This window comes from Haemaphysalis longicornis, unplaced genomic scaffold, assembly GCF_048455015.1.
Source record: "Haemaphysalis longicornis isolate Haplotype H1 unplaced genomic scaffold, Haemaphysalis longicornis Haplotype H1 scaffold_2, whole genome shotgun sequence".
NCBI lineage: Eukaryota > Metazoa > Arthropoda > Arachnida > Ixodida > Ixodidae > Haemaphysalis > Haemaphysalis longicornis.
In genome coordinates, this window is record NW_027526295.1 from 205,913,048 (window position 1) to 205,936,127 (window position 23,080).

The 23,080-nt window shown below is 49.4% G+C and overlaps 1 protein-coding gene across 1 annotated transcript; it reads left to right on the forward strand.

The window, feature by feature from the left end:
- Positions 1–6,059: 6,059 nt before the first annotated feature.
- On the forward strand, positions 6,060–22,737 carry LOC144169813 ((3R)-3-hydroxyacyl-CoA dehydrogenase-like). Its single transcript, XM_077699173.1, has 3 exons — positions 6,060–6,527; positions 16,513–16,706; positions 21,295–22,737. The coding sequence occupies exons 1-3, from the start codon at positions 6,380–6,382 to the stop codon at positions 21,727–21,729; spliced, it is 777 nt and encodes a 258-aa protein (XP_077555299.1). The 5' UTR covers positions 6,060–6,379; the 3' UTR covers positions 21,730–22,737.
- The last annotated feature ends 343 nt before the right edge of the window (positions 22,738–23,080 follow it).

Genomic DNA, 23,080 nt, shown 5'->3' on the forward strand with positions numbered 1-23,080 from the left:
TAATAAGAATAATCCTGGTGCGTTGCATCCTGGTATCAGGCAACTACAATGGTGCGTCCGGACGGAAGATACCGTTAGAGTTAGGGCAACACATCTAGGTGGTGTTGGTTAGTGGAAACCTTGTGAGTTTTGGGAGCGGGGAGAAAGGAAAGGACAGAGCAAATGGTACGTTCTTTCAGCACCAATTAGATGTTGATTCTTTCCGAGGAGGTTAAAAAAGCCTACTTGTTCGTACCAAATGCACACGATGATTGCAAGGAAAGGATGTGTAAGGCTACAGCGACAACCGTCGACGTCGCGGTTGGCGGGATGAGTCAGCGTAGTGTTGTCCACGGATGTAACCACACCGGTGGTGGAATTATTGTTGCTGTTGTTGAAAACGTTTATTGAGACAATATGTGAGGGGAGTTGGGTCAATAAGTGGAGCAGTGGGTTACCATCCTATTGCGGTAGGCCGTGTTGCAGCCGGCCCGAAGAATAAGGCCTTCCTGTCCCTCGATGCAACGCAGAACGCGCTCTCAATGCTCAGGAGAGAGGGAGAAAGAGGTGGGGAAGCGGGATTGGACGGACCACCAATCTCGGTGGCTGGTGGTGTTGGGAGAGTTGCAGTATGGGCAGTTGAATGGGTGGGGAAGACATAGCGAGGGCAGGTGTGATTGTAGTAGAGTGTCCTAGAAGGATATCCTTATCCTACTAATGCATTCTACACACAACTTTCTTACACCCTTTTAGCCAAAAAGGGTGTAGCATAAGTAAAAAAAGGGGTGTTGGGAGGCCTTTACACCCTTTTTCTTGAATCTCAACACCCCTTTCCTAGCCCTACACGCTTTTTCTGTGAAAAAAAGGGTGTTGATCAACTTCAACACCCTCGGTTTTTCTTAGGGTGTTGAAAGGGTGTGGAAAAGGTGTTCAGCTCTTCATTGAATAAGGTCATGCTTGGATGCATAATAGCACTGTAAAGAACAAGACATGCCCTCATATACTCCTGTACTCGCAAGAAATTTTCAAACGCAAAAAAAAAAAAAAAATTGCTCGTATGCAATGATCGCTCGTTTCCATATGCGGTGCACCTCATGCCCGAAGTTTAGCTTTGCCGCGTGAAACACCAATTTGAACCTCCAAAATTAAAAAGACTATAGTCGTGTGGCGAAAAGGGTGTTTACCGACTGCAACACGCTTGGCTTTCTGTAGGTTGTTGAAACGGTGTGAAATAGGGGTTCAGTTGCAAAAAAACGAACAGCGGAGCTGGGGGTCGACCTAGTTTCTTCCGGTGTTGCTAAGTTTTGTTATGTTTGCTAAGCTTTGCAATGTTCTTGCTAAGCTATGATGACCGCTGAGGGGTGAGGCCAAGTTTAACCGGATTTTACAAGGCTGTTCTAGTGTGCCCTCCCCCCCCTCCCCCTCTACTGCCAGGGGATCCAAGGGGGAAACAAGCTAGGTCGGACTCCAGCTGTGCTGTTTTTCCAGCCTTGCACCACTATTGCAAGCTGCGCCAATTTTTTTTGCCTTTTAGAATTCAAAAAGGACTAGTACCTTAGAAATGGTATAGTAAGAGGTGCGCATGCGCATACGCCCCATGTGCTAACACTCTTACAAGCTCGTAAGCTTACTTCACTGTTATAATACCCTGAATGCGGCGGTGCACCCTTTACAGGTGCCGCAGTTCTTTTTCTTTGTATTTTTTTGCTAGCGCCACCGAGGGTATGGAGGGATGCGGGGGTCGGGAGTTCCGGTAGCGAGCTAGGAAGTCGGAGTCGGTGGGTGGCAGGGGACAGCGGGTCCGAACATCGAGGGCCGTTGCGCCGTTGCTTTCTTCTGGGGATGCCCGGTAAATGCCCGGGTTTGCGGGCGGTGCTATGTTCCACCTCAGGAAGAGATGGGCGTGCAAGGATGATGGAGCTGCTGCGAGTGATGCGTACCGTAGTGTAGTGGAGGCGAGCGGATTAGGAGTCGGTTAGTATTGTGGTGTCAAAGGAAACCATTGGCCGACCTGCCGAAATTCCAATGGGTCGGCCAAATGGTCGGTCTATTGGTCGGACAATTATGTATTAGGCACCCATTGGCGTGCCCACTGGCCGGCCAACTGGGCGACCTTTTGGACATCCCATTGGAACGCCAATAGGTCTTCCCATTGGAGGCCCCATTGGACTTCCGATTGGCCGCCAACTTGTTGCACTTTTAGTTAGTTCTATCCCATTGCCGCAGCCACTCCGTCTGAGATGCCGCTGCAGTGCGTTTATTACCCGTATCACAAATAGAAGATACTCTTGGAATGGATGAATACCTCTATTGCTCTGTTTGTATACACGGCGTGCAGACAGTTCGTCGCTTAAGCAATTTTTCATAGGCCATTGTTCATGCCGTGCTCCGCTCGCCGCAGGCTGGACGGACCTTCACGAAGTGAGCGGCAAAAGCGAACAATAGGTTGAATTTATAGTAAACCGCAGTCTCGCGCATTTGAAACAACAAGACACTGAAATGTTGAGTGGCGTGAGCTCACCTCTTCAACAACGTCCAATGCATGGCGCAGGGCCGTAGCCAGAAATTTTTTTTATGGATTTTGGGAAGGTGGCAGTTTTGCTGAAAGCAACAGTAATCATTGCTTACGTGCTGCCTGGAAAAGATTTCGAAAGGGGTTCGAACCACCCCCCCCCCTTCCACACACACACACACACACATCTCTGGGTAGGGCCCTGGCATCGTGAACTGAGCTGCGCGGCGATGTCGTGAACCCAGTCGTAACAAGGACAGCCCTGAAATGCATTTAGGCCGACAAATTAATTTTTACTAATACCGCTCACGCTATACGAGGAATGAAAATGGCAAGGAAAAATGAACCAGCTAGGCTACTATCATAAACAGGGAATCTCTTCCTTCGGTGCGAGGCTTAGCGGCGTTCAGTGTAAAGATGAATCTTGAAACACACTGCTATGGGTGTACGGCATCATCGTCGCCACTTCTCACGCTCGTGCAGACCACCTTACATTTCCAATGCAATGTACAGTCAGAGAAGACTGCGTGTGCAATCGACCAACACGCCTACACCGCCAAAACCACGTTGAATACCACTTATCCGCTGTACGTCTATGGATTGGACTCGATTGGATTGGATCGTGGTTGTATTCCGAAACAATTTGCTACTCGTGTCAGAAAGTTTTCTTTAGTGTTTGCTTGTTATCATGCTTTTTGAGAACTTTGCTCATGTTATCATGTTTTTTTGAGAGAATTGCTGATTGTAATATTCAAAATTTATTGCTTCATAAATAAATATGTAAAGGTTGAGGTTTCCAACATTTCTGAAGGTTTCAAATGAAGGTTGAGAGAGAGAATTAACTTTTAGCAAATGGTTTCTCGTAAATGAATACTAAACAAAATGGCACCCCAATTTGGTCATCATGTTGGTGCCAATGGCTGGCCATCCTATTATCGAGCCAATGGGCCCGATTCGGATCACTCCAATAGGTCCAATTGGACCCATTGCGTTTCCAGTTTGGCCCATTGGGTTTCCATTTGGACCCATTGGGTTGCAAATTGGACCAATTGGTCGGCTAATGGTTTTTTTCGGCTGGGTAGCCAAAGCGATGGCCTCCTCCCCGGCTGTATCTGTGGGTGTCGTTGGTATAGTGGCAGCAGCTGTAATGGCGTTCATTTAGCGGATTGCGGGATGGCCACGGAATTTCTTTTTGGCGGAAAATATGCTTCAAGTGTGCGCATCCTACCAGCAGTGGCAGCTGCGATGAATGAATTGGTCTGAAGGCTGCACCCCTGAAGGCTGCACCCCTGAAGGCTGCACCCCTGTTGTCGCGCATGCGCGAAGAGCGCGCAACGACCGGCCGGCCGCATGCAGTTCCTCGAACCAGCACCCAGCTATGCCGTCCCTATACGCACCGGCGGAGGGCATAAGAAGGACCGCACGCCCCTCGAATCTCGATCACTCTCGCACACGCCGCCGTCGGAGAGCAACACCCTCTAGATTTTGCTGAGAGCCGCCGTAGGAGACAATAGGCAGTTTTAGCATATCATTACCGTGTTTACGTTACCGTTTACCGTGTTTGCGGGAGTAGACTGCACAGCGCGAGAGTTACCGCGAACGGTAACTTACCGGCACAGGCTTCACCGTCGTCAGCGCTTCCGGTAAACACGGTAAACGGTAACGCAAACACGGTAACGATATGCTAAAACTGCCTATTGCGGAGGTATTGCGGAGAGCAGCCGTAGGAGAAACGGGAGCGCGCTCCCGCGTCCCGGCCGAGATCGAGACGGCGGTATCGCCGCCTCTCTCATACCCACCTACGCAAACCAGCGAGCCCGCAGCAGCACCTTGAGTTCGCCCCTACGGCCCTGCAGCGTGCATGAACACCACCGCGCCCCGGAACGAGAGTCCTGACCTTTCCGAGACGACGGAGCACCCTGGACCCCGGCACCAGGAAGAGGGGCCCCGTCCCCGAGGTCCAGCGCCAGCCGCCATCCTGACCCGCTCCTACGAGTCACATCATCTCGCCGGGTGAGCGCGTCGGCACCAGCCCAACTTCATTGTTAATTAAATTGTTTCTTTAGCCAAACCTGTGCTGCCTCCTTTCCCCTCAACTACGAGCGGACGCTGGTAGTGTATTTGGTAGCGTGACGCTATCCCCATATCGTCGGGCGTCACACCGTCTTGAAGAATGTGCATTAAATTGAACACGTAGCATGCGATGAATCTCTTGAGTGTCATTGCACTCGTTTTTCCACCTTTATCAAGACATATTCACAGCTACAAATAATCTGCAGCTGGTAACACAAAAACTTATACATCTAAAATGAAGTTGACACACTTTAGTAGCAAACTATAGACAGGGTACTAATTAGCTCTGCAAATGGTCTTGCAACATGGTTCTACTGTTTGCATATGAATTTAACAATATTATCGGTCGCCGATACGTGGAAGGGGCTGTAACAAAATTTACAGGTGTAATGTATACGAAGGCAAAAAAATAGGACCTAACTGTTAAGCATTCACAATGCAGTCCTAACTCCTATAGTGTCCGTCGTGGTTTCACGGGGTGCGGCGAGTACAGCGAGCAGATTGGCGAGAATGCGCCTATGATCGAAACTACAAAGAAGGTCCAACGGGTACACTGTCGAAGTGGAATGAAGTCTGCAGACAGCCACATTTTTATTAACATCGCGGGGCGTCGACGGGCGGGTGGGTCAGCGCATTACCACGGTAGAAAGAGGCGAAATGAGCGAGAGTAGGCGCGTGCGCGATGTGTTCGCACCGGTGCAAGTGTCGTCTGCTAGGCTGCTCCTCCTAGTACTGCACCCACCCTTCCGCTATTAATCAGCGCGCTCCATTCTAGGAAACCATAAAACTGACAAAGCGAGAGGAAACAGGATGATTGAAAAGTCGGACGCACGTGAATAAAAATAACAAGGATGTTACACACACACACACACACACACACACACACACACACACACACACACACACACACACACACACACACACACACACACACACACATATATATATATATATATATATATAGCCTGGGAAAATTGAAAGACATGGGCACACGGGAAAAACATTTAAAAATTGATGTTTGCTGACGTTTCAAGAGGAAGATAGGAAGTCTTCTTTATGAAACGTCAGTAACTTATTTTTTTAATGTTTTTCGGTGTGTCCGTGTTCTTACTATATATATATATATATATATATATATATATATATATATATATATATATATAATGTCCGCAGCAGGACCGGTGCGTGCACCTGTGTGTAAAAACTGCAGCAATTAAAGCCGATGTTTTTATATTTCTCTTTTATCACTGTGCCTTCACTGAGCGAGTGATAACGAAGCCCTGAACACGTCATTGGCCTGTCTCCCCCGGCCACATGTTCGGTGGACAGGAAGAAATTAAGTGTGGAGGCAAAAAATACAGCACAAACCTCGACCTCGCGACGACGCACGTACACATCGTACATTCACAGCAGGCCTAGCGAGCGAGCGCGCACCTCGCCAGCTTGGTCTGTTGCCAAACGAGTGATATTACACTCGTCCCGTTCTATCCCGCATCTCTTCGCCTTCCACTATTCGACGACAACAAGCAGCGCGACGAGGAAGCCGAGGCCCCTTTCTGGGCAGCGTGTATATATAAGCGTGAGGTGACTTGTCCGCGAGTCAAGTTTGAACGTTTGTTTGTTTCCAAAACGCGCGCGCGCGCCGCGTTATCTGCGAGGGCACGTCTATCAGCTGCTAGAAGAAAGAACCACCGTCCGAGGGTCAGAGTGCTATCCGCTGCGACCACTCCGCGAAGGAGGAGTTGAATACTGGACAGCGTGCAGTCGAGCACGTGAAACCCGAGGGACAGCGTCAACGATCCGAAGGCGGCCAGGATGCTGAGCGGTCGGCTGGCGCTGGTGACGGGTGGCGGCAGCGGAATTGGTCGGGCCGTGTGTCTGGGCCTGGCACAAGAAGGCTCTCGTGTCGTCATCGCCGACGTCAACAAGGATGCGGCCCAGGAGACTCTCCGGATGATGCCAAGTGAGTTGTAAAATGTGGGCAAGCGTATTCCGGGGGGACGCCGGGGGAGTGCTCGGGAGGTAAGTAGGAGTGACGACGGAAAAGTTGGGACGGGGAGACTGTGGCATTTAGAATGTTTCCATGAATAATTTTTTTTTATCCCAAGCTTTCCCGCTCGAAAAGCCGACGGCTGAGGAACCTAGTAAAACCAAAGCAGGAAATTGATATTTCGCACAGAGCAAGGAGCCAACTTGGATATAAACGCAGTAAAAACGTTTTATAGACCTATCAACAGCTGTTCTGTAATTTGTTGCCTAAAGTTCTTCGCGGAGCACCCGCCACTTATGAAGAGACGCGCAGGAAGCGGTGGGAGAAAACTTATGCTTACCGAAGTGTAAACGAAGGAGTGGCCAGCTTCGTTTTCCTCCTTTCTCTTCCGCAAGATCTCTTCCACCTCAACACCTGGGTATCACTGATGAGGTGGGCGGAAAAGGGGAGGCGGATTATAGATAGCGGAGCGTGTGACGGGAGCGTATGGCTCAAAAAGGGGGGGAGGGGGGCTAACGACTTAAAGGCCATCACACTGGAAGTGAAACACCTTGAGAGTAACCACTACTTCAACTCATCTTATCACCGTTATTCCGTCCGTCGTCCCGGCGTGGTCATCGTCAAAATAATTAGATCCTGCAGCGACCTGTTTTTTGCGTAAACACCTTGTTATATCGTATATACCGCCCGGATAGCGGCAGATACATGCTGCTCCAACATGGGTGGATGACATGAGCTTTTTATGGGCTGCGATGGCGCGGAATCTATATACTGATCCCCTGCTGAATATTTCGCGAAGGCTCGTGCCAGCGCTGATTCTGGCCTATAAAAAAGCAAACAAGAAAAGAAAAAAAAAACAGTAAGTTCGTGAATTTACAGTAGAGTGTCTTGTTTGGCGACAATCTTGTTCTCGTAAATAGACAGATTCTTTATGTTTTTGAGTTCCCCGATAATTAAATCTTTTAAGTGGAGCAGAAAGCCGGGTCAGTGATTTAAATAGGTTAAGTGTAACCTAAGTCTGCGGCGATACACCAGCCATATATCTCTGGTTATATTCACCCCTTTTTCTCCGACCGCTAACTTTTTGTTTCTTTTAGCTGCATTTAGGGGATTATCAAAAAGTAAAAAGAAAATGCACAAAGTCCTAGTCCTGTTTGTTACAGGGCCGGCAGATTGTATACTTCATGATTTCTACTATGCTGTATTTACTTTGAGCTGGGTAATGCTGGTAAAATACCTTAAAATAATTTTCTGCTTATACTTAAACGTGTGCCCATCTGCCACAAATCTATTACGCTGAAGGGCACACTTCGGCAATAAGAAAACCTACGAACGAAAAACATTTTTAGAAGTGGACTTTGTGCCAGTAGAAGGCAGAGCAAAGTAAACCTTCACAATCCGATTCCAAGGACTTGCTAAAGTGTTATAGGGCACAAAATGAAGCCAAATCTGGCCACGTTTACTGAGGGGTGGTTAAACGAGGATACAAAAAGTTAGGCCGGGAGAAAGGAAGAGGAAAGTATGCTACAAAACACACGACCACCGAGAGCGGACCATGAAGCACGAACGAGGAACGTGACTATACCGGCGATACAACGCTCGCGGACGAGGAAATGACAGGGCGTGTACGAACGACCATGCAAAAAATCAGCTGCCGCACTTACATGCAAATGACTCTCCGGTAACTTCCCTGGGGCTTTTATGGGCAATGTAGAGATTTCTATAAGCCGGAGCAGGGTAGGCGCAAGAGTTTATTTCGCCAGAATAGGGCATAATCAAGACTCATTAGTCACGACCGTACATCCTCCTATCAAGAAAATCTTCCGTTTAATACCGTATGTTGCATGACACTCTTTTTTTTTTGCGAGAGAATGCCCTAGGGCATAAAAGAAAAGATTTTAAAGGTACAGCATCGCACCCGTTTTGCGCAGAAACGCGAGAAAAGAACGGTACTGGGGGCTCCATATCCACCGTTATTTATTTATTTATTTATTTATTTATTTATTTATTTATTTATTTATTTATTTATTTATTTATTTATTTATTTACAAACACTGCTGGCTTACAGTTCGAGACATTGCAGAAGTGGGTTCATAACAATGAATACACACTAAACAAACAGAACAGATGGTTTGGCAGTTCATTAAAAAAACTATTGGTAGGCAACTTCCGGAGGGAAACGTCAAGGTTATTTCACAATTCAACTAGAAATGGCATGAAGGGCGTGATGTTTATGGGGCTTAATTGACCTGCTAGTGCTTGGAACGGAGTTAGCAAAGGAAATGGGCGTGTCAGTGGTGATTACTTCTTTCACTAATTTATTTAAAGTGCCGATACGATCGCAAGTACGTCTGTGGTCGAGTGATTTGAGTGATAAACAAATATCGTGCGACGAAGGCGAAAAATTGTTATCATAACGGTGATATACATGAATCTTATTGCTTTTTTTAACACGTTCCAGTTGCATGCGTGCGGTTTGTAGGGCTGGGCAGGTCCATAACAGGTCTAGCGTCAGCTTCTGACGCAGGGAACGTACAAACAGGACAGGTGACCGCAAACGGCGCGCGTTAGCGGACGGGCCAAGCGAGGGTACGGCCGCCACACCAACTTGGAGTCCCCGCAGCACGACCTCCTCTCAGCCATCGAGCCGAACTGTGCCCACATACTGGGTGTACCCAGTAACTGCGACCAAGTTTTCAATGTAGAATGTTTGGATTTTGTTTCGGCAAACTGACTCGCCGAAGCAACGCAATTTCTCGTGCCCCGTGGAGCAGGCCACCGGGTTGTTTCAGATCACATGGGGTTCTTCAGCGCCGAAGGAGGTCTTTCGTACCCGGGCACTGGCTGCAACCATCAGAAATTCGCACCGCCGCGGCTTTGTAGCGAACGCGCGTAACCTCGCCACGTTTGGCGGGTGACGAACGACAGGAGTCAGGAAGTGCAAAGAAATAATAATAATAACATGTTACCAGCATGCTATCAATTATTATTCTCCAAACAGTTGCTCTAATCCAGCGTTCAAACTCCGAATCACGTGCAAGATTGGATCACTCTATCACGTGCAAGATTAGAAAGGAGGCGGAGAGGGAGGAGGCAAGCGTTTTGTTGAGCACAGCAAATGTCGCCGAAAGACGATAGTCGACTGGCGCCCCTGCCAAGTAAAGGCCTCCCTTCTCTTTCCCGCCCCCCTTTCATGCTGTTCCTTTCCCGTCTCGTTCCTCCCAAGATAACACACTTGAGGTTTGCTCAAGTCAATTTAAATTTACCGCGTTCTACTGCTCAAAGGCGGGTGTCTCGATGCCAGCACGGCCGTATGGCGGAGACACGTGAGAATTGAGTCACCCTACTACAACATTTATAGAACCACGATGCGCTACTGCACGAGCGTTTCGAGCGGAACGTGAATCCCATCTATAGTTGTACCTTTCGTTGCTATGGTCGTTTGATTTCTTAAATGCCGCCAGGAGGTAGCGCTGGCAACAGCAGGCAAAGGTTTGCTGCCGTTGATGTAGTATTTAATTTGTTATCGCAAAAATCAAGCATCCATGAATGTTTTAAAGAAGGAACACTACAAATAACACTTACGTATTGATTTTCTGCTTTATATTTGCGTTATGTCTTGTTCTTGTTCAACAATGTTGATAAGTATGAATATATAAACCGGACTTAGACGTTTAGATTTGACTGGGAGTATATAAGACTATTGCGCAGCTTTCGTTTCACTTTGGCCGGGTATTTGAATCGAGTCACAGGCAGACAGACATACAGACAGACCAAAATTTCTGCGTTTAAGTAGCCCAAGAAAGGCTATCGTCTTTAAAAGACTTCGGTTCAGGAAGCCAGACGCTTCTCAGCCCGTATGACCGTGGTCGATGAGGCGTCGCTGGTCCACCGGGTGCAGGCTGGTCAGTGCGCATTCACACCGCTCGGGGAGTGGGGGCAGGGTGAGTAGTGGGCAGAACCTCAAGAGATGGGCTGTTGTCGCAGTGAGGTTGCAGGAGTAGAGTAGGAGAGGGTGGTAGGGAATAGAACACTCAATAGTATCATTATAATGATGATACCGACCTTCAGGTCGCATATCGCCCAAGTAGACAGCCTCCAAGATGTTGGACTGGGGACGTTCAAATAAAAATACACCGTATTAGAAGACCGGATCAGAGCATCTGGAAATATTAAACTCGTATTGAAGTTCCCCCACGCGCGCTCCGCGCCTACAAAAAATAATATACAGCCTCCGTGACCGGTAATCAAGCTCGCGACTTCATGTGCATACCAGCACAGCGCACTATTCATTATGGGCTATCGATTAAAACCATATCGACTGAATGACCCCACAGAACGCGTCCTTTCTGTACCGCGGATGACTTTATTATCTCTTGAGTTCGCCCTCTCTAATGTGCATCTATGGGCGCAACCCACCCTAACGTGCACAAGTGAACGTACGGATGCCATTGACAAACTTTACTCGAATCAACCATCTTCCCCTACTCTTGCTCTTCCTTCCAGCTCCTGGGCCTCTTTTCCTGCTAAAGCTTATCCATCCATCCTTGCGACGAGGACTATGAGTGCATCAATGAACAGGCAGCTGATTGAGGACCCCGGAGTCACTCCTTGTTATCTTCTTGTTTTCTCTACATTTTGTTCTCTCTGGAGCGGAAGCAGAAGCGATAGCATATCTCATCAAGTTTGAAGTGTGTATACCTTCGTAACGATCGAATGTCGAAATAACACCTCCCGGTTTCCGATACAGAGGCGGGCGCGGTGTCAGTACTCAAGCTGAATTTCTCAAGAACTTTAGGATAATGGCAGATATACGTGGGGGCTATCACGTGCAAAAGCGGAAAGCGACCACGTACTTGTTCACATTGTGGACAGCCCCTAGTCACAAGCGCACGTCAACAATGTCACCTCCGACAAAATAATGGGTTACGAGATATATGCAGCTTACGCGCGTAATGAATGCCTCGCAACATGGTCACCGATTTGCGCACGCGGACATCGTCATTTTTATCATTATCATCATAATCAGCATGGTTGTGTCCACTGCAGTACGAAGGCCTCTCCCAAAGATTTCCAGCCATGTCTATCGAGTGCTAGTCAATTCAGTGCACCATTTCACCCCAAATTTTCGTAGCTCACCCCTCCATCGAGTCCTTGGCCGACCCCTATTGCGTTTACGGTCTGTTGGCAGCCACTTCGTTCAACGGATGGTCCACCCGTTGTCACTCATATGCATGACGTGACCCACCCACGCTCATTTTCTTCTCTTAATTTGAACTAGAATGTCTTCCACGCGAGTCTGTTCCTTAATTCACGCGGCTGTTTTCCTATCCCTCAGCGCGACCCCTAGCATACTCCTTTCCATAGCCCGTTGTGCCGATCTACAACCTGTAAATAAATATTCAGCCATATACAGAGTGTAAGGTTAATGCAGCGCAGTGCCGGTATATTGTAAGGAGTACGAATGACCATAATATGAATGCCGCGTCAACCACCACATCCGCCCCGCCCCCCTAAGAAAAACGCGTTAATAAATAAAAATAAGGAAAATTGAACAAGAGAACGCAATCTCAGGGTCGTTACCTTGGCGTTCTTCTTTCAACGCATACGTAATTAAACAAAAATAAGGAAACGCGAAGAACAGAATCTCAAGCTCAGGGTCGCCGCTTCTATGTTCTTCCTCCAACGTCATGTTTGGACGCAACACTGCGCCTGGCGCTAGGGCGCCCAAAAGTAAGTGACAGTGTACAACATACATATTATTGACTGTAAAAGACTTCCCCCCAAACAATTGTAACCACTTCTTAGATGGGCAGGGTGGTGAAGAGGTCTGGGTGACCACGTCATGGGGTGTCCTGCACATACCCATTAACGCAGCTGAAGCGCTGTTCAGGGGGAGGGGGGAAGGGGAAGGGAAGGAGGAAGGGGAAGGGGGAGGAGGAAGGGGGAGGGGGAGGGGAAGGGGGAGGACGGCGAGAAGCAGCGCGCGCCCCGCACTTGTGTTTTGAAAGCTGCCCTGACACCAAAGCTACTTTGACATGTAAATTTGGACACAGAAAATATGTTGTTTTTTGTTGTTTGGATTACATTTTTCTCGCTTCGATTTCAATGCTCCGTGACATTATAAACTAAGCACTCGCTTTAAAGGGCCAGGAAGAATGGTCGACGGTCAAATCACGTGAACCGTAAAAAAGAAGCATAAGGGATAAAAGCGCGTCATAAGTTGGAATCCAATTATAATTTTAACATAATTAATGAGTTGTGACGGTATATTAACCTAACTTCTTCCGCAAAAAAAGAAAACAAACACACTCGCCCAGGGCCGTAGCCAAAATTTTTTTCGGCGGTGGTGGGGGGGATTGGGAGAGAGGAGCTTTGGCGAAATAATTACACTAAGTCTGGCTTCTTTACTGCCTGTAAAAAAATTCGGATTACGTTCGAACCCCCAAACTATAGTGCCTAGAGTATATTCTAGGCACCATACCCAAACACCCTCTCAGGCTACGTCCCTGCACTCATCTATACCTTTCTTTAAAAGGCGACGCATAGCAGGCGGTAACATCACTTTGACGTTCCAAAACAAGTTCTTAATGCGAGTTTACCGTGTGAAAAATATTCCGGCTACACGAGAATTACTCGTACGAAATGCTCTATGACGAGTTGGCATTCCTGACCAGTTTACCTGTGACGAGTTGGCCTATGACGAGTGGCCTTGTGACGAGTGGGCCTAGACCCATGCGCGATATGGTCTGCTTTTTCTCACGTAGTTTGTTTGACGTCGCTGCAGTAGTTTAGAAGCATATTAAGTCCAAAAAATCACGGAAACAGCTCCTGCCATGTTCAAAATATTCCCAGTAACACCCTACTTGCGCCGCGCGGAGTAACATACGGCTGCGGTGATGAATCACAGAGGCAGCTTCCGTTGCCGTTCTTAAAGTTGTAACCGAGTATAGAACAGCGTGTTTTGTATTTTTGCAGCTGCCGCGGCATGAGTCATCGCCAGCGGGTTCTGTGCGGCAGGCGCATGTAGGAATATGTTCATGTAGGAACATGTTCGAGAAAGGCGGGCTCTGCCGCCAAGCACAGGTGCTTCTCCACACCACACGAACTTTTAGCGCGTGCGAACAGGGTAGCGGCTAAATGAACCGTAACAGAGGTCAGCACTGACCGCCTGTCTGAGGTATTCTTGTACTTGTTCGAGCGTTCCGTTACATATGCTGAAAAGGGCGCCTTCGGCACGTTTATTCATCGTTACTTTAGACTTATTCGTATTTGTTTTTAGCCTCACGGCTGTGTCTTCTGATTATAGTTCCTCAAGCATTTTTTGCAGATGTTCTGCAGTCTGCAACGATCCTTTGGCCAAAAAAAAAAAAAAAAACAGAAGTGGTGATTGAATTGTTACAGGCGGACGACTCTATAGGAAGCGCCTTTTCAATCGATGCTGAAAACCTATTTTACTCGGTCCCTCATGCGCAAATGTTATAAGCACTTTGCAAATGTATTGAGTTCAATGGTGAAGTAGCATTCCAAAATGCAACTCAGGAGTGACAGTGGGTAGCTTCTCAGCCCTGCTGGAATTTTACCTCCTCAACGCTACCTTTATTGTTTTGGCGCTCTTTGCCCCATTTGGCCTTGCGCCATAAACATCCAACCATCATCATCATCATCACCTTTATTAGCTACGGGGATGACACTTACCTGCATGAACAGGGCATCTGCGTAGGCTCGTGTGCCGGACCCGTTTTATGCAGCATATTTTTATCCGGTGTTGACCGAGCTCTGCATGACGTACTCGACACCGATGTTGTTGCCAAAGTTTTTAGATACGTGGATGACTTTCTTGTTCTGTTGATAAAGCGACCTGGTTTTACAAATGGCGAAGCCATTGATGATGTTTTAAAGACCTTTGAGGTGCATGGGGAAGGTTTAACATTCACCAATGAACTTTCATCAAATAACAGAATGCAGTTTTTAGACATCACGATCACCTTTTTAGATAGTCATGTACCGCCGCGGTGGCTTAGTGGCTAAGGCGTTGTGCTGCTGAGCACGACGTCGCGGGTTTGATTACCGGCCGCGGCGGCCGCTTTTCTGATGGAGGCGAAAAGCAAAAACGCCCATGTATACGAGATTTAGGCGCACGTTAAAGATCCCCAGGTGGTCACAATTAATCCGGAGCCCTCCACTACGGCGCGCCTCATCGCCTACGTTGCGTCGGCGCGTTAAACCCTAAAATCAATCAATTAGATAGTCATGTATGTTGGAGCTACCACCCACGGTCGAAAAACGAGCTGCTCCCTTACGATACCCACTCGAAGACCGTAAAAAGAGCGATGGCCACCCAGTGCATCAGATCATCACTCATGAAATCCTGCCCTATTTCTATACATAAAAGTTTCGCTGCACAGCTGTCTCGCCTCAAGGCCGCGGGTTTCCCGGAGTCGGTTATGACCGCTGTAGCGGAGACCTTACTGAAGAAGCTTAGGGCCAGTGAAAGAGCGAATATGACAGATGAGCAGCAGAGAGCCAGCAAGCCTCAAGTCGTACCTTACGTCCACAGAACCTCCCATAACATTAAAAAGGTCGCCAACAAGTATACGGGATTGAAATCGTACTTTCGGCCCCCATGAAACTTGCAGGCATGTGCTCACGCATCGCAAAAGAAAACAAGAAACGTGAAGGGTGCGGCAAGATGCACGCCAACCCTTACGTGGACAGCAAAGTATAGGTGTGGTGTATCAAATACCTTGGAAGTGTGGAAAAGTCTACGTAGGGCAGACCGGACGCTGTATCAATGACCGTATGCGTGAGCATGACCTCTCTGTCAAAAACAAAACTAATGCCCACTTTCCCGCCCACTGCCTGGCCTGCACGAGTGGCGAGTGTAAACCGCTGTTAAAAGAAGTTAAGGTTCTGCGCAGGTGCAGCGACACGAAGGCACGGGAAATTTTAGATAAGAAAGAAGGGAGAAGGATGCGTGAGTGACACATCGGTGTTCCTTCATAAACAAGAGATTGTATATCTTTACACTCGTCTGTAGAGTTGTGATAGAGCTGTTTTTAAAGATTGCTACAATTGTAGGAATGCGCATGAGCGACCAGATAATAAGTGTACTCATATTTGTGGTGTGGTACGTCCAATAAAGTTTAGTTGAGAGTTTGCGCTCGTCCCGTCTATCCTGTGTGTGTTGTCTTTTTCGCGCAAAGCCCGTGTTTATTCAGCAGGGTGGTGGCTTTATCTCTTCATAGTCATAGGAGCAGTGTCGGGTATTTTTTTCGGTTATTATGGTAGTAGACTAGTATGTCGGCATACTATAGGGTCGGTTCTGGGTGCACAAAGGGAGGTTGTCCCCTTTTAAAGCAAAGGTTACTACTCTCGTCCAGCGATTTCTTAGAGGATGCGCAAATGACCTTTTGACCGGAGACACACCCCCGGTGACATAACCCTCGAAGCGCATCGCGTGATTCGCCAGGCCCGCGGTTGGCGCCTGCGGGCGCCGACAGCGGTCGTCACCGCCGCTGCGGCCACGGAAGCCAACCACCCCCGCAGCCTGCCATGCATGCGGCGCTGGGTCATTTCGGGCAACGTGACTCGTCTCGCGCACGGGGAAGAGGAACGGTGCGTTCGCCATACAAATATCCGGGAATTTTGCGTGATAAGGCGTCAAAGGTTGATACCCCTCTGGAACCTGCATGGTAGAACAACCTCTTCGCTGTAATACCGGTAACAGAAAACTTCGATATTTTACCAGTGCAAAAAGGAAGACGAAGAACAGAGAAGAGTATCTCATCTCTGTCCTTCGTCTTCCTTTTTGCGCTAGTACCATGTCAACTTTCTTAATAAACGACTAAGAAAACTTTGCGTAGCCCAGTATAAGTTTCTAGCAATTAGCCGTGAAAGTTACGGAACGACTGTATAAATTCTCAAGAACATCATACATACTATACCGCGCACGCAGGCCAGGGCGACCACCAGGCACTGGAGGTGGACGTGGGGCATGCGCAGTCGGTGCGCGACGTGTTCAGCGCCGCGCGGCGCCTGTACAGCGGCGCGCCCAGCATGGTCATCAACTCGGCCGGCTGCCTCACGCACAGCTTCCTGCTCAACACCGACGAGAGGGCCTTCGACGAGATGGTGCGCGTCAACCTCAAGGTGCGTACCTGCGGCTCTTGTGCGTACTAGTGCGACGTCCCCTAAGGATGCTGCGAGCGCAGGAGGAGGAATGCACTTATATTGTATCCGCATTGCGCGCCGTGTTTGCAGTCCTTAGTCGAGGGCCCCGGTTGACCTTGCTGCCGCCGTCGTTCGGTCCACCTGCCATATGGCTGGACCTCAATGCGGGCGCTGGACAGCTCCGTTCTCTCTCTTTCACTGCTAGTACCTGGGGTAGGGGATACTATCAATTGCTAGCTGTGTTCCGTCAACAGGCTCACACCATGTGGTAAAGTGTGGCAGCCTCTCCACAGTGCGGGCACGTGGGGCCATATAAGCTGTGGTGGAGAGCAAAGCATGCCAAGACATGGGGGAAACAGCTTTCTTCCACTGCTAGTACCTGGGGTAGGGAATACTCTCAATTGCTAGCTGTGTTCCGTCAACAGCCCACACCATGTGGTAAAGTGTGGCAGCATCTCCACAGTGCGGGCACGTGGGGCCATATAAGCTGTGGTGTAGAGCAAAGCATTTCAAGACATGGGGGAAACAGCTTTCTTCCACTGCTAGTACCTGGGGTAGGGAATACTCTCAATTGCTAGCTGTGTTCCGTCAACAGCCCACACCATGTGGTAAAGTGTGGCAGCCTCTCCACAGTGCGGGCACGTGGGGCCATATAAGCTGTGGTGGAGAGCAAAGCATGCCAAGACATGGGGGAAACAGCTTTCTTCCACTGCTAGTACCTGGGGTAGGGAATACTCTCAATTGCTAGCTGTGTTCCGTCAACAGCCCACACCATGTGGTAAAGTGTGGCAGCCTCTCCACAGTGCGGGCACGTGGGGCCATATAAGCTGTGGTGGAGAGCAAAGCATGCCAAGACATGGGGGAAACAGCTTTCTTCCACTGCTAGTACCTGGGGTAGGGAATACTCTCAATTGCTAGCTGTGTTCCGTCAACAGCCCACACCATGTGGTAAAGTGTGGCAGCCTCTCCACAGTGCGGGCACGTGGGGCCATATAAGCTGTGGTGGAGAGCAAAGCATGCCAAGACATGGGGGAAACAGCTTTCTTCCACTGCTAGTACCTGGGGTAGGGAATACTCTCAATTGCTAGCTGTGTTCCGTCAACAGCCCACACCATGTGGTAAAGTGTGGCAGCCTCTCCACAGTGCGGGCACGTGTGGCCATATAAGCTGTGGTGGAGAGCAAAGCATGCCAAGACATGGGGGAAACAGCTTTCTTCCACTGCTAGTACCTGGGGTAGGGAATACTCTCAATTGCTAGCTGTGTTCCGTCAACAGCCCACACCATGTGGTAAAGTGTGGCAGCCTCTCCACAGTGCGGGCACGTGGGGCCATATAAGCTGTGGTGTAGAGCAAAGCATTTCAAGACATGGGGGAAACAGCTCTCTTCCACTGCTAGTACCTGAGGTAGGGGATACTCTCACATGGATACAGGGGCAGCTATAAATAGGCGGAGTACTTGAATGGGTTCAACTTGTTTGCAGATAAAATGAAGACTTAGTGATAGCGCCAGAACGATGGCGTGCGAATGCGAAGAAGTGCGAATGCACTTCTTAAGCGAGCCTGAATCGTCCGCCGCCGTCGTCCGCATAGTAACAGCTGCGGGTGCGCGCGCTCCTCGTCTTCCCCCTAGCAACGGGGGGAGATGGGCGCGCGCTACTCTCCTCCTCCTCTCTCCGCTCAGTGACTGCGGGTGTTGGGCGCCTCCTCTCCACTTCGGGCGGGAGAGCTCTCGCTCGCGTAGCGGCGCTCCGCATTACGACGCGTGAGGGCGCTCGTGTAGCCCTCGCCGTAACGGCGGGCGCTACTCTCCTCCTCCTCTCTCCGCTCAGTGACTGCGGGTGTTGGGCGCCTCCTCTCCACTTCGGGCGGGAGAGCTCTCGCTCGCGTAGCGGGCGCTCCGCATTCCGACGCGTGAGGGCGCTCGTGTAGCGGCCGCGTGGCGCGGGAGGGTATTAGTCGAGCGCGCGCCGTCGTCGAGAGCGGTCGCTGGTCCTGCATCTCGATAACGATGATGGCGGACCGGGCAACGGTACCAGCAATAACGAGTGAAATATCTTTCTTTGTAGTTGTGTGCGTGTGTGTAATCTCTCGACTACTCATTAAGATCACGATATCCACCGCAATCGCGCAATCAACAACCGTGCATTCGCACTTACACACTCTCCCCCTCGGGGAAGTGCGAGGGAATTTTTTAACCCGGTGGTCCTGCTCTTGTTTCGCCGCTTGAATTCACGGGAGCGAACACATCCAGTTTTAGATGCGGAGCATCTTATAGTCTGGGCATGTCCCGCGTCGGCGTCCGCACTCACACTGTGTATGCGCAACTCTCCTCCTTCCCTCTCTCCCACAGCTTCGCGATACTCCAAGCCACTTCTTCTCTCGTACCAGCTGCGTGCACTTCGCTTTCGCTTCTCCCGCGTTCTCGCTTCTGCTTTCGCGGCGCATGCTCGGCGCTTGCGCATCTCTCCCCCTCTCGTCTCCTCTCCTTCAACCTTGAATGTAAATCGGGTAGCGCGCTGCGCGCGTTCAGTTCAGCGCTTGCTGCGGTTGATTCCACTTCACTCCGTTCTTCCGATGAAATGTGATGGAAGCAACAGTCCCGTCAGTTAGCGGGTTGGCGCAAGCAAGCGTCAGCACCACCCCACAAACTGGGAAACACAATGGAACCCCGAGATGCTCCGCATCTACTCAGCGTTCCCTTCGGGAAGATGGGGCTAATTTTTTTTGTGTGTTTCCGGTACGAGATACCAATTTTAGTTTAACTACCGGCCCCCGTACCATGTTTGCGCTTGTCCTCTCGTCTATTTTATGCTATCGAAGTTGTGAGCGCCTTGCCCGGAAAGGAGAAAAATAATAATTATAGTGTTTATTTTTGTTTTTCTTAGAAGCGCACGGTCTTTTGATTCAACGAACAGGGCAGTATTTTGTTTGCCTAACAGGAATGCTCATGCTGCAGTATTCAGTTGCACAGCTCGAATTATTATTGGCCATTTCACTAGCCTCTGTCAGCCCCAGATCGACCAGACAGACGCCTTCGACATGCATAACTACTATAGCAAACTCCTCCTTTCTTGTTTTTTTTTTGCTAAACAGAACATTCTGGTGAAATGCTGGTTTCCGATGGGCAACATAGTTTGTCACTTATAATCAAATCATACATCTTGGCAAAGCGTGGCGGTTTTTTTTTTTTTTGGTGTCGATATTTTAGAGTCACTTATGTTCGAGCCGTTTTCAGCTCCCGGGAGGGAAGAGGGGGGGGGGGGGACTGTATACTGTTCAAAACTTTTGCCCAAACAGAGAGCATGAACACAATGCATGCAAAGGCAAGACCTTTATAAACTACTAACACTGGGTGCACGGCTCACACACGTCAATATTGTTTAGCGCGAAAAAACCTTAGGCCTGTTTGAGGCGAGATATTATAGTCCACAACCGAGAATACCAGCGTCCTCCAAATTCAGAATAGACTTTCGAGCGGTTTTTATGGAAACAAAAAGCTCGAGATTGCAGACAATTGTTTTGTCGGTAATCGCAACGCGATTCACACCTAAAATGTTTCACAATTAACTACACAAAGAGTTGCCCATTGTGACGTCTGATGGGGTTCGTTTTGTTTCGTCTAAGCGCCACGACTTGTTAGGGTTGGAACTGCTCTGTGACCGACTGGCAGTCATGTCCAGCCATCTTGTACAAAAAATAAAAACAAGAAACGGACATTTATTTTATTACATAACGCCACAGGCAGCGTCAGGTGTATATTCACGAGTCTGATAAACCCTATTTTCGGCCCGTGGCGAAACTGTTTTTCAGGCAGCGCCATGCGGAGAAGCAATGACACATACTTCATTTTTATGTTATTTTACAGCACAGGCTGTTTTATAACAATATGGCACCTGCATTGATAATTTATGATAAATATTATATGTTCCGGATGGGACATAAGCTGCAAGGCAGAGCCAACGCTGAAGAGCCGCATTACGTATGCGTAAGGCTATGTTCAGACTATACCCACGTAAAAGATGTGTCATGATCTATGGACGTAAAAAAACGGCATGGCACGCAGTTCGGTTGGCTGAGACGGGAAATGACGTCATTCTTTAAAGTTATTACGACAGTTGCGGCAAGTCTGAACCCGGCCTGATCCTCGCTAAATTTTTGTTCTAAAACAGCGTTACATGAACGCACATCGACGACCCCTTACAACAGTTTTGCATTTAAAATATATTTGCATGTGTGGCAGATTGTGTGTAGTGTTGAATGAGCACGCCTTTTCGTGTTCCTGGAAGACATGGCCCAAAGCGGTTATCCGGCCACGCCACGTGGGGAATTGATTGCAGACAGACTACCATATGCGAACCCTCATGCCCTAAACGGGCCCATTCAATGAACTCATGAAGGAGCACTGAGTGTACACGTGCTGTTTTTGAGCGCGCGTTGGCTCAGTTAAGTTGAAATTTCAGAGTGAAGTTCAGTAAACTTTGAAGCCGTGGCGTTTATTTTGTGAGGCGCTTCTAACTTCACAGCTGCTCCGCGACACGCTGACACTTTTTGCTTTTTTTGATCGCAGGGCACGTTTCTGATCACGCAGGAGGCAGCCCGGGAGATGATGGCGGACGGCGCACAGGTGGTGACGGCGAATAGCAGTCATCGGCAGCAGGACCGGTCCATCGTGAACATCTCGACAATCCTGGGCAGCACGGGCTTCCCCAAAATGTCGGTCTACGTGGCCGCCAAGTCGGGCGTCATCGGCTTCAGCAAATCGGCCGCGTTGGAGCTCGCCCCTTACGGCATCCGCTGCAACACGGTGCTGCCGGGCGTCACGGACACGCCGCTGCTGTCGCCGCTCGACGAGGAGACGGTGCAGAAGCTGATCCGGCGGTCGGCCATGCAGCGGGAGGGCAAGCCGGAGGACATCGCCAGCGTGTGCGTCTTCCTCGCGTCGTCCAAGAGCTCCTACATCACCGGCGCCGCCATCGAGGTCACCGGAGGACTGTCGGCTTGAAGGGACGAACCTTAAAGGAAGAGCAACTCAGAAACGAACATTCAGCGCCGTGCGCGGGTCCTTTCTTAGATGTGCGGTTCGTCTTAGTTTCGTTCTTCTAAGGTCCCATACACACCTGTCTCGACACAGCAAGGCGAAACGGAATCATCTTGCCCCGGTCTGCCTAGACGCGAGTGCATGAACTTGTACACATACTTGGAGGCGAGGTGGCGGTTCATGTTACGGTCGATCGCGCTAAACAGTGGCGCTTATATCAAGTTTTAGTCCTCACGCCCTGGGAACGAAGCAGCACATGCTGCAGCCCGCCAGCTTCACTTCCGGGAGTTCCCTACACGGGCGGGTGGCTCGGCTTCTACGACGGCCACTCACCCCCTTCTCCCTCCACTTCCTCTCCGCCACTACTTTACCAACATCCTATCAGACTACCGTCACACTCGCCAAACGTACCCCCCCCCCCCCCCTCCCCGCAATACACACACTTTGTGTTGAAGATTCCCGAATCTGTCTGGCGCCGACTACAAACCACCGCATACAGCTCCACTATCCTCTCCCTCACACATCTCCCTCTCACGCTTCACGTGTCCTTGCCCGGAGCTCCAAGCCCCTGCCACCACTGCCCACCTCGTCTTCCTATGCCACCAACACCCTGGCGATGTTCTTCCACTCTTCTGCGAGCAGCGGGAATGCCCGTTGACCAATGGGAGCACTTTTGCCTGTTCCAAAAGATCGCTCTAGCAGCGGTGGCACGCGGACTTAGGGAGGCCATCCATTGCTCATTTTATAAATTTTATTTTCTGCTCAATAAACGAATCACCTACCCGTCTATATTTATGTACATTTAAAGGTTGGTGCGCAGGTGTTTTAAGCTATACTGAAAAAAAAAAAAAACACGACGATTACACAAACACCGTTTCTTCCTGTGGTTACCAGGTGGGGATGACATGCAATCAAGTGTGTAACTACCACACCATAACTAAATAAAACTTCGCTCTTCCATCTTTTAGCGAAGATCCTTGTGTAATGAAAATTATCTTTTTCTTTGCTAGCTACCCGCCGCGGTGGCTCAGTGGCTAAGAACGTTGCGCTGCTGAGCACGAGGTCGCGGGTTCGATTCCCGGCCGCGGCGGCCGCTTTTCTGATGGAGGCGAAAAGCAAAAACGCCCGTGTGTACGAGATTTCGGCGCACGATAAAGATCCCCAGGTGGTCAAAATTAATCCGGAGCCCTCCACTACGGCGCGCCTCATCGCCTGCGTTGCGTCGGCGCGTTAAACCCCGCAATCAATCAATCAATCTTTGCTAGCTATCTAGTCGAAATAACAGAGTTTGCATGAACTAGTATTCATGCGTTCT